General features: G+C 45.0%; 1 protein-coding gene across 8 annotated transcripts in view; it reads right to left on the bottom strand.

Annotated features, from left to right (window-relative positions):
* LOC126544884 (uncharacterized) overlaps positions 1 to 13,047 on the bottom strand; it is a 274,212-nt gene that overhangs the window by 171,718 nt on the left and 89,447 nt on the right. For 2 of the 8 annotated variants that reach the window (XM_050192410.3, XM_050192411.3), the window contains exons 1-3: positions 5,566 to 5,930; positions 2,574 to 2,914; positions 1,834 to 2,000 (exon numbers count right to left, since the gene is read on the bottom strand). In XM_050192410.3, coding sequence (XP_050048367.1) covers positions 1,834 to 2,000; positions 2,574 to 2,873 — 467 coding nt within the window. In that variant the 5' untranslated portion in view covers positions 2,874 to 2,914; positions 5,566 to 5,930. Of the gene's footprint in view, positions 1 to 1,833; positions 2,001 to 2,573; positions 2,915 to 5,565; positions 5,937 to 13,047 lie in introns of those variants that run through there. The other 6 variants (XM_055077879.2, XM_050192408.3, XM_055077880.2 and 3 more) reach the window with 5 other exon arrangements.

Below are 13,047 nucleotides of genomic sequence, written 5' to 3'. Positions count from 1 at the left end.
ATTTTGACAGAAAGACACAGAGAGAATGGTGTATTTTTTTCAAGAATTAAATATTTGGTTCACAGAACAATTACATTTACCGACAGGTGGCGCTTAGGTTGTGCCAACAGTTCATAAAACACCATCTGTTGGTGACAAATGTAACTATTTTGGCACAAAATTTCAAAAGCAAGAATTGAATCATTCAAAAAGTGTAGAATAAAGGACAATGTAGTTTTCCCAGAACTGCACAGAAGGATACATAATTTTCCTTAATGAAAAAAAAAATCTTATTGCCAGAATAGTTACATTTGCCACCAACACGTGGTGCTTTGATTGCGTCCGCAGTCTCAATAAATCACCATCATCAGTCGAGATAGGCAAGAGAGGATTAGAGTATTGGCGGGAAAAAGTCTGGGAAGAGATTGATTGAACCAGAGTCACTGCAAGCATAGGTAATTGTACAATATAATGACAGATGTTTCAAGTACGATATTTAAGATCAAGATCAGATAGGCAAAAGGCTAGATGGTGATAAATGTAGTAAAACCTGAGTAAATCAAGCAGGCTAGGTGACCATTTGTACCTGCCCCATTTTGAAGGTGATGTCAATTAATATCACGATCATATGTTTGTATAGTAAAACTGCAGTCTCACGTGTTGGTGACAAATGCAACTATTCTGGCCACAAAGCTTTTCGTTATACTTATCCCCTGCCTTAATGACTTTCATTGAAAAGCATGTCACATGGTCCAATGTCTATACTTTGAGTTGATTTATTTTCAGCTTTTTCTGCTACTTTTGAATCACTCAATATATGAAGCACAGTCAATAGCAAAGGGAGGATGCAATGCCAAGTACAATTCAAAAGGAGTTCATACAAAAATAGTTGCATAAATAAGTGAGACAGGCATAACCCTTTCAGGCACAGATTAATTTTTTCTGTTCATATTTTAGTTTGAGCTTACTTTTTTTAGTCAAAAATATCAAGAATTTTTAAATTCCATTACTTTTATTCGTACTTCTGACCGAAGACTGATTTTGGCATGTGTTAAAACGTCTGTGGCTAACCTACCAGTCTCCTGCGAAGTGCACCTTTCATATATTACAATGATAATGCACGAAGTTAATGCTACATGAAATTTATAACATATTCTGACATATTCTTCATATGCCTTGAGCACTATGACTTGATGCGACCAATACATTTCGCCTTGATTAACTATGTTTCGGTCGCCAATGCAGGCAATGTGCTGTGGAACCTCTCCAATGAGTGCCGCCATACAAACAGACTAGTCCGCTCGTCATTCTGTGATTAGTAGATTCAGATCTCCCATGCCTTTTTAGACAATTGCTTCAAATGCTATGGCTAACACATGAAGTCAGCAATGTGCCAGATTTCGATTTCTTACTGTCATGCTGCACACACTGTTCCCTGATTGCAAGCAGAGAAAGTGTGTTCATCTAGCCTCCACAACTTTGCTAGGTATGTATGAAACGGAGTAAAAAGGAGACGCTAATTATACTGCACACAAATCTTGATTCCAGTTTGAACAGAAAAAAAAAATGAGAAAGGCCAGTAAAAACAGAACTTGAATGCCAATGTTACCGGCAACTTTCCCCCACTTGGCCTTTAGGCATGCATAAGATTACCATAGCAACAAGGTAATCAACGGCAAGACAAAGCAATGAGCCACAAGAACACCTTGCAGGGAACACCTTGCAGAGCCAAGCCGCAAATAGCAACACCCTAAGCTGCAAATAGCAACACCAAGGTACCACTTCAGTAGCTATTTATATTTAACAAAGTATGTGAAATATTTTTCTCTCACTAAAAAAAGCACGGGAACTCACTCAAGGTGTGCATTTCGCTGGTAGTCGTCGAGCAGGTTTCGAATCACCTTGGAGCCATGGATGTCAACATGGACGTCCCGTTTTCCCGAGGTCCCGTTAGTCACCAGGCCCTTGGATTCGCTCTCGGCCCAAAGCGCAGTGTACACCTGATTCAGGGACTGCTCGTCCTGCGTGAATGTTATGCAGAGGAACCTACTTGAGTTGATGGACAGAATATGCAGATAATACAGAAAACCCATGAAAAATAGGCTGTTGTTTAAAGGAGGCTTACAACACTCTTTAAGTAAGGCGTAGGATGTGCGATGATAAAAAGCACAACTGCACTTATCGTGTCCAACATGAGTTTTTGAATGCACTTCAGAGTGGAATTACCGTTAAAGGCCAACTGCAACAAAATTTTATACTGCGTAAAAGGCCCAATTCCTATAGTGTAGAATACAACAGCCTCCATGCACAATTCTACTCTTGACAAACCGAGTACACGTATTATGAAAAAAGGTCACAAATATAAACATTCTAGATTCCAAAATTTAAAAAAGAAAGCACAATTACCACTCGCCACAAAATACGAGCAATGCAGAATGTTGAGCCAGCGCAGCTCCACGACATGATCTCCAAGATAAACAAGGGCCCGCGGCGCGCCACGTATCGCGATACACGCAATTGTGTCACACTTCCTGCGCTGTGTCCGATTTTGAGCGGGTAAAGAGAAGTGATAACAGCCCCAAGGGCCAACCCACCTGAGCAGAGCATTGAAACCCCTGGCTCTCAATCACAGCCATGAGCTTGTCCAGGGTGACCAGGCCACTCTCAGGTGCGTCGCACAGTTCGACAAGCCGGTGCAGCGCGTCTTGGACAGCACAGCCAACGAGCTTGTCGGCTTTGACGATCACCTCCTCACTCCCCTCCCCTTCAAATGAGTCCTCAGTCTCTCCTCCGCTCCCATTCTCCAGCGGCGGGCTTTGAAGTCCGTCTGATGGCAGGATCATGCCCTCGGATGGCAGAAAATCCGACACGATCCGTTTGTCTTCGTCATCCATCCGGACATGCGAGCGTCACTGGGCAGGGTCCTAGCCCATGGCTGCAAGAAGGAAGCAGAGACAGACGAGACCCTTTTAGGACAGCCGTTATCGAACTTTGGTCCACTACAAACTCACCAATGCAAGCACAGGCCTATCAGTGATCCCTTTGAGTATGATTTTTTGTAGGTGCCAAACGTGTACAGCAAAACAATGTAACAGCACAAATACAAAACTTGGGCAAAGGAAAGAAGTAAAAAGTGATGTTTGTTTTCCACTTTCACACCCAAGTGGTATCTTTGTACTGCAAGTTTAATCATGCCGAAGGAACATGCCAAAACCTGCCGCTTGCACAGCAAGACAGGTAAGTTTGGAGATATAACTTGATCACGACTGGAAGGTTATCAGGCAACAGCACAAGCAGCCATCTTGGTGCATTGGTGCTGCCATTGCTGGCTTTTCCCTCCTACACTGTAGGACAAAGTGGAACATCAATGTACTTTATGACATATTTTGGGGATGGTGGAGATGGGCAGCCTAAAGTTGATGCTAGCCCTGACAATTTGGCCTAATAGATATGCACAGGAATAGAAAACTTGGTAAGTAGCATTTTATTCATGATGCAGCAGCACAACAGACACAGACAAGAATAGAAGGGATGACACAAGCACTGTGTTGTCCTTTCTTTTTCGTCTATGTCTTATTTGCACTGCTACATCGTTAAACCTTTCTTGACGAGAGTTGCTTACAGGCAGCATATCAGAAAAACAATTTTTGCTTCCACTGTTTCACTATTGAGTACAAAGTTTCTGACTAAATGTCTTCGGGCAACACTGAATTGCAGGCAGCAAGCGTCATTTGCTGGTTTAGAGCAGAAACACAGGACGAGGAAGAAGCAGACTGGCCCGCGACTCCCTTTTTTTTGCAAGCATGGTGGTCAGAGGAGGCAGACCAATGCAAGATCCCTGGCCGCAGTGGTGTGGCATTACAAACATGATGTAAAGCAAATGCTATGTACACCTATGGTTCACATATGGCTAGATCTGTCTGCACTAGATTCAAACAAAGTCACTGAGGTCAAACCCGCTTCTAGTTTTTTGCCTGTTTTCCTTCTGTTTCTTGAAAAGCTTAAGTTATTAAGTTGAGCTGTATTGATACGGAAGAAAAAAAAACATTTGAGGGATGCTTTGGCAGCGTCGCCATATATAGATAAGATTATTCGTCTAGAAGTTTACGATTGTTTTCTGGGTGTCAATGTGTATCCCTTTGTTGTGCAGAAAATCGTAGCAAAAGGTTCCGCCACTGCTCCTCAATGTGAACCGACCGCACCAAAATGGGCGAGTTGATTCAATTGCGCAATTGCGCACAGGAAGGCTTTGCATTTGCACACTTGCTCCTAGAGAACCGGAAGTACACAACATGACGTGCCATCATGACGCAGAGCCAGTGAAGGCGGAGCTTAGCCCCGATCACTCGGCGAACGAGTTGAGAAAATTCATGGCTATGGAGGAGGGTAAGTTTTATTCCTCCATAACTCTCTTAATATGAGATGCTTTACACAAATTGTGGTGCCAATGATTAACTTTAGCTCTACCCTATGCATCTACAAAATTTGACCGAACCGTTTCAGGGGCCCTTTAAAGCGAGATTATATTTATGTGAACTTTAGGATTAAAACATACCTCAAATGCCAAAGAACCCATACAGCCCTAAAGAGCAATAGATAATTTTACAAGCCACTCAGCGAAAACAGCAGTCCATATTGCAACTGGTTGTGCCATAACAAATGACGTTACCACTGGCGGACCCTAATATGCTTTATGTGTCAACCTAATGTGCAATAACGATAATCTCATTTTACTAAACCATGTTTCATGCTTCAATCGAGCGCGCAAAGTCCAGGGACAGACGCACAGTGCGTCAACAGGATCCGAAACTACCCATGTGACAGATAAATGTGAACAATGCACGCAGGACTAGGAGGTCCGCCGTGCCTGATGAGCGACGCCACGCGTAACGTTTCGAAGTTCCGGATCCAATTAAGGCGACGGGTCGTGAATTAATTACCGCTGCGACGAAACATCGGTGGATTTGACGCGCGTCTACGTAGTACGCTGAACTTGTTCTTGTCACGGCAAATCGAACTGCTGAACAGCGCAGCGTTCCAGTCTTCACGTCGATGCAGCAACAGACTACTATAATATTGCACAACTCCAGCCGAACAGGCCGAGCGCACTGCGTGTGTAAAGACGCATGACAAGCACGCTCGTTCACCAGCAGACGAAACAGCGGCGTTTTATTGACTATAATTAGCCCAAGAATTAACATCCCGCAACTAAACCAACAAAGATGTGCGTGTTCTTTTAAACGTTTTCTCGGGCGATCCGCTTATTTACAAAACAGACGACAACTCCCGTAGTACGTAAATCCGGCGAAACTACTCTGCGATTTTAGAGCGAACGCCGCGGAGCGATCGAAAAAGAGAGGGGAGAAGCCCAGCGGCTTACGGGCATGTTATACCAGGAGGTATGCGGGGCACTAGCCAAAAGGACAAACAAGACGAGGTGTATCCCAGCCGGTTTTCTTTCTTCTTTTTTTTTTTTTCGAACGGTACCTGTCACGCGGATGAATGCACGCCGGCAACAACTCCTCCCTCCCTCATCAGGTGGCGGCGGCCATTGACACATGCCACTTCCTCGGCGGTAAAACTCACGCGGAGACGCCGCCGATGTTGTTGAGCACGGACGATCCAAACGACAGCGGTCCTGTGGTGTCAGATGCCGTCTTCGACGCCGGCGAGCAAGTTGGGCAGTCTGGACGCACTGGTAAGATTGCAGCACAAAGTGCACAAACGCGAGCGCAAACGCATGCGGTCAAACGAAGGCGAATGAACCGGTCGAAAGCCCCGCCAGCCGCGCCGCAATCGCCGATCGCCAGTCGCCGTTGGTCGCGATCACGTGGTCACGACGTCGCTAGCATCCAGACGGTTTGTACCTAGCCTGGGGAGCGCCGGCGCAGCTAGGTGCTTTCGTTCTTTGAATTCCTCATGAAACAGCGGGTTAAACAGCGTCTTTTATTTACGTTAATAATGCGCTATATTGAAGTAAGTTGTACTAGCATATTCTAGTACGGTTAGGGCCTTCATGCAGTAGCTAAACGATAGCTATTTTCTTTTTTTCGGTAGGTAAGGTGAATATACTCTCACTCTGTCGGCGCGACGAAGTGCCTTTGATTGATGGCGGACGATGAATCATCCCCGGAGTGAAATGTATGAGGCGCGAGCAGTTGTTTGAAAGGGCCTCAGAAGCGGGCGTAATCCAGTATGTGTTTGTGTGTGACGTAGAGAAGCCAATTGAGCGGTCATCAGATGTCAAGCAATGCTGACCATTCAGTACGTTGTATGATTAAAGAAGTTAAATTGTGTAGTTGTTTATTAAATGACGAGGGGGTGGGAAAATAGGCCATTAAAGACAAGTCATCAAAATTTAACTCCCGTGGCTAATGAATGTAAGGAAAAACAAACAAAACAAATGGGGAAAAAGAGAATAAAAATAGCGGAATAATAACCAATTTATTATCACGATTTCTCAACATAAGCAACGATCATCACACGCGCATGATCCCAACGTAGCTGCACTACATAACTTAAACATATGTAGTATCTACAATTGCGTAACGTCAACATAACGTCCACATTAACGGGAGTCACCTACAAAAGGTCTATCAATTACCTCTACTCCTCTCTGTAATGCCTTCGGGCCCTGAGTGCATGGAAAATAAATAAACAAATAAATAAATAAGCTCGTCGAGCACAGATTCCCGAATGTGTGGGATCCGCATGATCTTTTGTAAATTACGTTTCTGCAATAGAAGAACGGTGTACGCCTTTGCTGTGATCATGCAGAGGCATGGAAGCCAGAGAAGACGCGGAAACGAAAGAAGTATAGTGCCTAGATAAAAGAATAAAATGGACCAAAGTCAAGAACAAAAAAAAATGAATACGTGTGACGTTTCAGTGGCTTACCGTCAAGCGTTGATACCGCCGCTCAGATTCTGGCGCGAAATTTCAAAGAGGTGACTTTGGTTTTCCTAATGGACGGGCGGAAAAAACTTTAATGGGAAAAGGACCTGCGAGGTTGCCAGCCCGGGCTCAGGCCACCCGGGCATTATGTGCGGTGAGGCATAGCCTTCCACCGCTGCCCGGGACCGCTGGATAGCCCATAATTGGTCGTGAAGTTCCGAGCTAGTCAGAGCGCTTAGCCATCGTTCCTCGAGAAGGTCCGGTTCTATCTTGTCCTCTACATATACTGATCTGATCTTCCTAATCTCCAGTAATAATCAGCCCTTTTCGATATAGTGAACATGGCATTTTGAAAGACCCATTTTAAACTTTATAAACTCTCATTAGTGCCGCTTTAATGCACAAACCTTTCTCGCAGCAATTTTATTAGCGCAAACTTTTTTGTGGCAATGTAGGTAGAGTGTACTGATGAGGGGGTGAAGCTTCTGCACATGTCACTGCGTGCAAAGTATACCGGCCGCGTTTACAGCGCTTTTGGTTTCGCATTCACTGAAGCATGCAAGCAAGAGAAATGCTGAAATATTAGTAAAATTTGACCCTATGTAGTGAATTTTGTCTTATTCTGTATTTGTTAATACAATGTTTATGGGATTCTCTTCCTCAGCTTCTATCTAAATACACGGGAAAGGGGAAATGGTTTTTCTCGGCAACCACTGCACCAAATTTGATTAGGTTCGTTGTATTTAAAAGAACATAGTTAAAAATCTGTTGACTGTAGAAGTGAAGCTATCATTTAGGCCGTCAATTGTTTTATGCAAATTGTTGACAATCGCTAATTTTGAGAAAACGAAATGATCAAGTTGAAACTCTGTAACCGAGCTATGAAAACTGATGTCACAATTATGTCAACTGGATCTAATAGTACATCCAAAGCGTACAAAATTGATGTATTATGTATGGCTCTTAAGTACACCACTAATAAGTAAGTAGGAATTTAGCAAAAACCACATAGAATGGCAACAAATTCCCGTAAGATATAGATTATTACATCGACTTTGTCCCCATTGGATTTTCTAACGAATGCAGTGTAGCGAACTGCAATATCTATTGGTGGAGAGTTGCGGATTTGTAAACTTCGTGATTTTATTTTTATTTTCAAGCTTACCGATTTTTGGCAACTTCTGTAAAAAAAAAAATGTGCGGGCCCTAAATGAAAATTCTCTTTCCAACAGTTGTTGGAATTGAACTTTCTCTATCAAATGCAACGAATTTCAACAAAAAATAGGCCCAGGGATCACCCAGAAAAAAAGCATTTCTGCGTTTTACACGTGTCTTAATTGGCGGTATCGGAGTCTGGCCCGTGCTAATTAGCATACATTCAAAACCCACGCCACACCACAGGCCTGCCGCAGCGTGGAGAAAGGAGGAGGAGTAGATTTTAATGAAGAGAAAGGAGGAGAGGTCGGCCTGGAGAGCGTGTCTCTAGCCTGCTACTCCTCACTGGGGAAAGGGGAAGTGGGAAATACAGGGAAAAGTAGGGAAAGGTGGAGAAAACTTCACATGTAGCACATTGGCGCACGAATTTCGCTTTGCACTACTTGTTGCAGATACAGTGTGAACTGAATCTTGTGCACCAGTGTGTCGGCATATGCACTTTTTCGCACGACCACACGCTTCGGCGGGCGAGCGGTGCGGTTTGTCGGAGAATTAGACACTATTTTCAGGTTAACGCTATTGCGTGCGTTTTGCCACCTTATAGCTTTCCCTTCAGGGCCGTACAAAGTTGTCCGCAGCCTACCAATGGAAAACGTTAAGGTAAACCGTGTTACCTAGAGTTACTGCAATGAGAGGATATATACAGAGTAGAGTTATATTGCATGTGTGGATTCTTTTAAAGGAGTCTTGTACTGTTACTCTAGGCAGGAGTGCTACCTTCAGGTGGAGACGCTAATTTGCACCGCAATACGCGCCGAAGTGTTGCAAATTCGCCGAGGGCTGAAGCAACAGCGCCCTCTATATCCACTGTTTACGCTTTGTGTTGAAAGCCGACATAAAAGATAGTAAAGTAGGTCTCGATTTTCTTACACCCCTAACGGGAATCTGGTGCAACGGTGCATCCTTGAGCCTTCTTACGCGGACGACATAGTGCTGCTATAGCGCACAATGCAGGGAATTTACAGAGGCTGCCAAATACGTGTGGTCACGAAGTGTCATGTATCGGCCTTAATTTTAGCTTTTGTACGGAGAAATCGGGAGTTGTAGTCTTTCACAAGGAAACGGGTAGTGAATTGGCATCAATTCAACAGGAAGTCATACCCGTAGCCAAATCTGGGAGTACACATAAACGGGGGAAATACCTATACCGAAACACCCATCGTAAATAACTGAGAACGAAGGGAAAGCGGAACACGGTTGTTATTAAACACCCGGGGCTGCAATAAATATGTGGCGGTACGAGGCATTCGAAAAGCAGCAATGGTGATAACGCCTGCTGACGCGATTCGGTGCTTAAAGTCATATATAGATGCTATCGGGGTTGAAAGTTCGCCAAACGGCGGTTGGCCGATTGGCATTGTGGGCCGGCCCACGGGAAATTCCCAAATAAGGCAGTACAGGGTGGCGAAGGTGGGGTCTCTTTTGATGTAAAGGAAGCGCGAAATTAGGTTTGAACAACATCTCAGTACCATGGGTGAAATTTATTAGGTGGCTATAGTGTATAAGTATCTGTACTTTAAGAGCGCCAATACGGAAGGGAGGAAGAGGTCAAGAAAGCTGGCAAACAAGTATGGGGTAATTGAAGAACAAGTATAAAAACTCGGAGTCGTGAAAAAGGAAGTTAGAGAAACAAGAGACAGTAAGTTGGATGGAGATAATGGGAAAAGAAAGGTCTATGGAGATTTACAAACACCGGCAAGCAAGAAGTCCGGGAAAAAAATTGTGCAATCAAACAAAATGTGATGACTTGCTTTTTGAGGCCCGAGCCGACATCATATAACATACAAAAACCTGCGGGAACAAATATTTGCGAGAGGGTGAGACGTGTCTGCCGCAGCAAAAAGCCGAGAACGGCTCAGCCAGAACCGTAGTGGACGTCCAGTCCACCATCCAAAAAGGCTGGGTTTCCAAGCTGATCGAAGCGTCAACTGGCTAGAGACAAATACAAGCAAGAGACAATTAGTGTATTGATGGGGACGAGATCGCCACAGGCATAGGTAACTTCACGAGATAAAGCAGATATATTCAGAATATGCTAGACTACGATATGGCAATGGGTAAGTAGGTCACACAGGTTAGGTGAATATTTGTCACCACCATGATTCAAAGGGGCTGCCATTAGGGATCGTCATCATCTTCACTGCCACTATCATCATCAGTGACTCCACCGCCTTACGGGCTGAAATAGCGGGAGAATTGCGTTTCGACTGTCATACACTCGCGATTCCGGTGACGAGTGATGTTTCTTTGTGTACTACTCGCCGTTGTAACTATCTTTCTGTAGTCTAAGGGGATTTGCTGACTGCGTGATCGAAGTAGACATACATTTTTCATTTGCCGGATAGTGAACCGCATATTATAAGGTATATATAACAGTCATTATGAAATGACAGTAAGAACAGAACAAGTTTTCGATAATATGACGCCCCAAATAAGAAAAAAAAAAGGCAGATCTCTCAAAAGCTGTCGTTCTTAAAACAAGCAAACAGTAAAGGAGGTCAATGAACTTGCAAAGGTGGGAAACAAAAAAAATTAACGGGTGGTTGCGATCATCAATGACTTATACGGTATCGTCGCGAGCAAAAGGCACGGTGAAACTTCAGAAAAGCTTGCCGCTGCCTGCCTCTTTGCGCGCCAAGCACAGCCGTTTCATATTGGACATAGGATCACCAAAACGAGCGGCTACGGAGAGCGACTGTATGAGCGGCTATTTTCGGCTCTTTGTCGACTACAGAGCAGACGACCGCGTCAGGGAAGATTGAAACCGACGACAAAAACGTTTGGTTATGCCGACGGCTCCTGTGGTGGCTTGCGCGTTGCTTATGAGCAGTAAGCCAATGGAGAGTGGGGGGGGGGTGTAGAGGGAGAGAGAGAGAGGCAAGCAAATAGAACGAAGTCGCAGCCGACGCGAGCCGCCTTGACTTGCGGCCCCGCTGGCCACAATGCCAGCAATCAACCAACATCCTCCGTTTATGGCACGTGGCGGTTCTTTATTTGACTCTGTTTGTCCATAGCGCTTGCACAGGTGGCAAGGTTACCTCCATAGTTCACCAGCGCAGAATGCCTCTGCAGTGTTATTTATAACTGCCAGAAGTTCGCTCTGCGTTGGTAACGGTCTTCTGCTTTCAAGTTAACGCTTCGGCCCGAGTCTGACATCCGGTAAATTAACCCCGATGTACATATATATAGGAGCGCTGATGTATGAACGCGCAGACAGCGGTGGTGTTTGAAATGGCTAATCAGGCCAAAGGCGGCAGATCGCGTTATTATATACGGAGCATTGTTCGGCGTCATTGTTAATCAGTGCGCCGTTACGACCGCGTCTGCTACCGCTAAGCGAGCAGTGCATGGTGCGACGGACAATCAGATCGTCTGCTTATGGATGACAGGGTGTGCCCTTTTACTGGCACGTACTACCGGCCTTGAAACACCGCCATGCCTGTTTTTCGCCTAGGGATACTGGAAGATTGATCGCGACCACTAATGAACGTGCCTGTCTGTTCGCATTCCTGCATTAGTACTGTAGATTAAAGACACGCCGATAGCCAATTTAATTAACTTTCTCCGGAATCCACACCGACATCCGTAAGCCTTGCGGCCAATCACTTCGTTGAACCAGATCGCGCTCCCTGCGTAGCCTTCATCGAAGCGTGCTTTAAGGTCCCCCAATGCCGCAGCCCGTTGTAACGAGACGTCGTCCACAAGGCGTTGTCTGCCAGACAATTCAGACCAAGTAATATAAGCGTGCCATATATGGTGGGTTGGTCGCAGGAATTTTTAAAAGGCATAGAAAGTGAATTGCGTATATGCTGTGGCAAGTTATGCAGCTCCTCGGAAGCCCCCAAGTTAGATGAGCGTTCCTGAATTGTTCTCTTTCACGAGCTTTCATCCACCTCACGGGCTGCCGCAGAACTGATTTGCCATTATCAGTGTTCCAGTACTTCGAATTGTCGATAATTTCACGCTTCCACCCCCCCCCCCCCCCCGTCTCTGCGATCTGCTTGCCTCCCGGTTAGCTCGGAGCGACCGGCTTAGTAAGGTCCTTGCCTCAAACCACGAACCAGGACGAACTTTTTTATTCAACTGCGAAGCTTTCTTCCCGAGAAACCAATACGGGTTTTCTTTGTAGCTGCATGCCACAGGCGGGTGCCTGACAATTATTCAATTTTATGTGCACGGTGTGATATATAAATATTTTAATTGTTCTGCGGGGAATGCCTCCCCCCCCACCACACACAAAAAAAGCGCAGCTCTGATGCTTCGAAATTTGTGCGGCGTTTTGCGCGCCATGTAGAAGACCCTGGGAGTGGTGGCGCGTGAATACATATTGGAGGCCCAAAAACAAAAAAAATCTGCGGCGATTTCGCGTTAAAAAGCGATAGAAATCCGTTATAGAATTATGTCGCGCCTCTCTGAGGTCCCGGATCCGTCATTTAAACAGCGTTCACCACATCGCAAGGTGTTGTTCAAGAGATCACGCGACACAAGTCCTGCCACAGGAAGGAGCAAAATTCAACTGACGGCGATATGGAGCAGGTCATCATCAGGTGAACCACACACACACACACACACACACACACACACTTATATATATATATATATATATATATATATATATATATATATATATATATATATATAGAGAGAGAGAGAGAGAGAGAGAGAGAGAGAGAACTACCACACTTCACGCATGCACATACTTTTTCCACTTTGACACTCCTAATGCTGACACATTAAATACAGGTATACTACCAACAGCTGACGTAGACGACGTTCCGTGCATCGCAAAGAGTAAGCTGTTCTAGAAAAGATGGCGATCCCCTCTCTCTGAGCGGCCTGCTGCTGGCGCAGTAAATTGGTTCGCTGCCGAAGGAATCGCTCAAGCCTCCGCTGATTTTCTAAGAGTCGTATATTCCGCCTCCACTGTTGGTGTATTTGTGGCCACCGTCCCCTTCGACG

This window comes from Dermacentor andersoni, chromosome 10 (assembly GCF_023375885.2).
Source record: "Dermacentor andersoni chromosome 10, qqDerAnde1_hic_scaffold, whole genome shotgun sequence".
In the NCBI taxonomy this organism is placed as follows: domain Eukaryota; kingdom Metazoa; phylum Arthropoda; class Arachnida; order Ixodida; family Ixodidae; genus Dermacentor; species Dermacentor andersoni.
The sequence above is the reverse complement of the archived record's forward strand: the minus strand, read 5'-3'. Positions and strand labels throughout refer to the sequence as shown.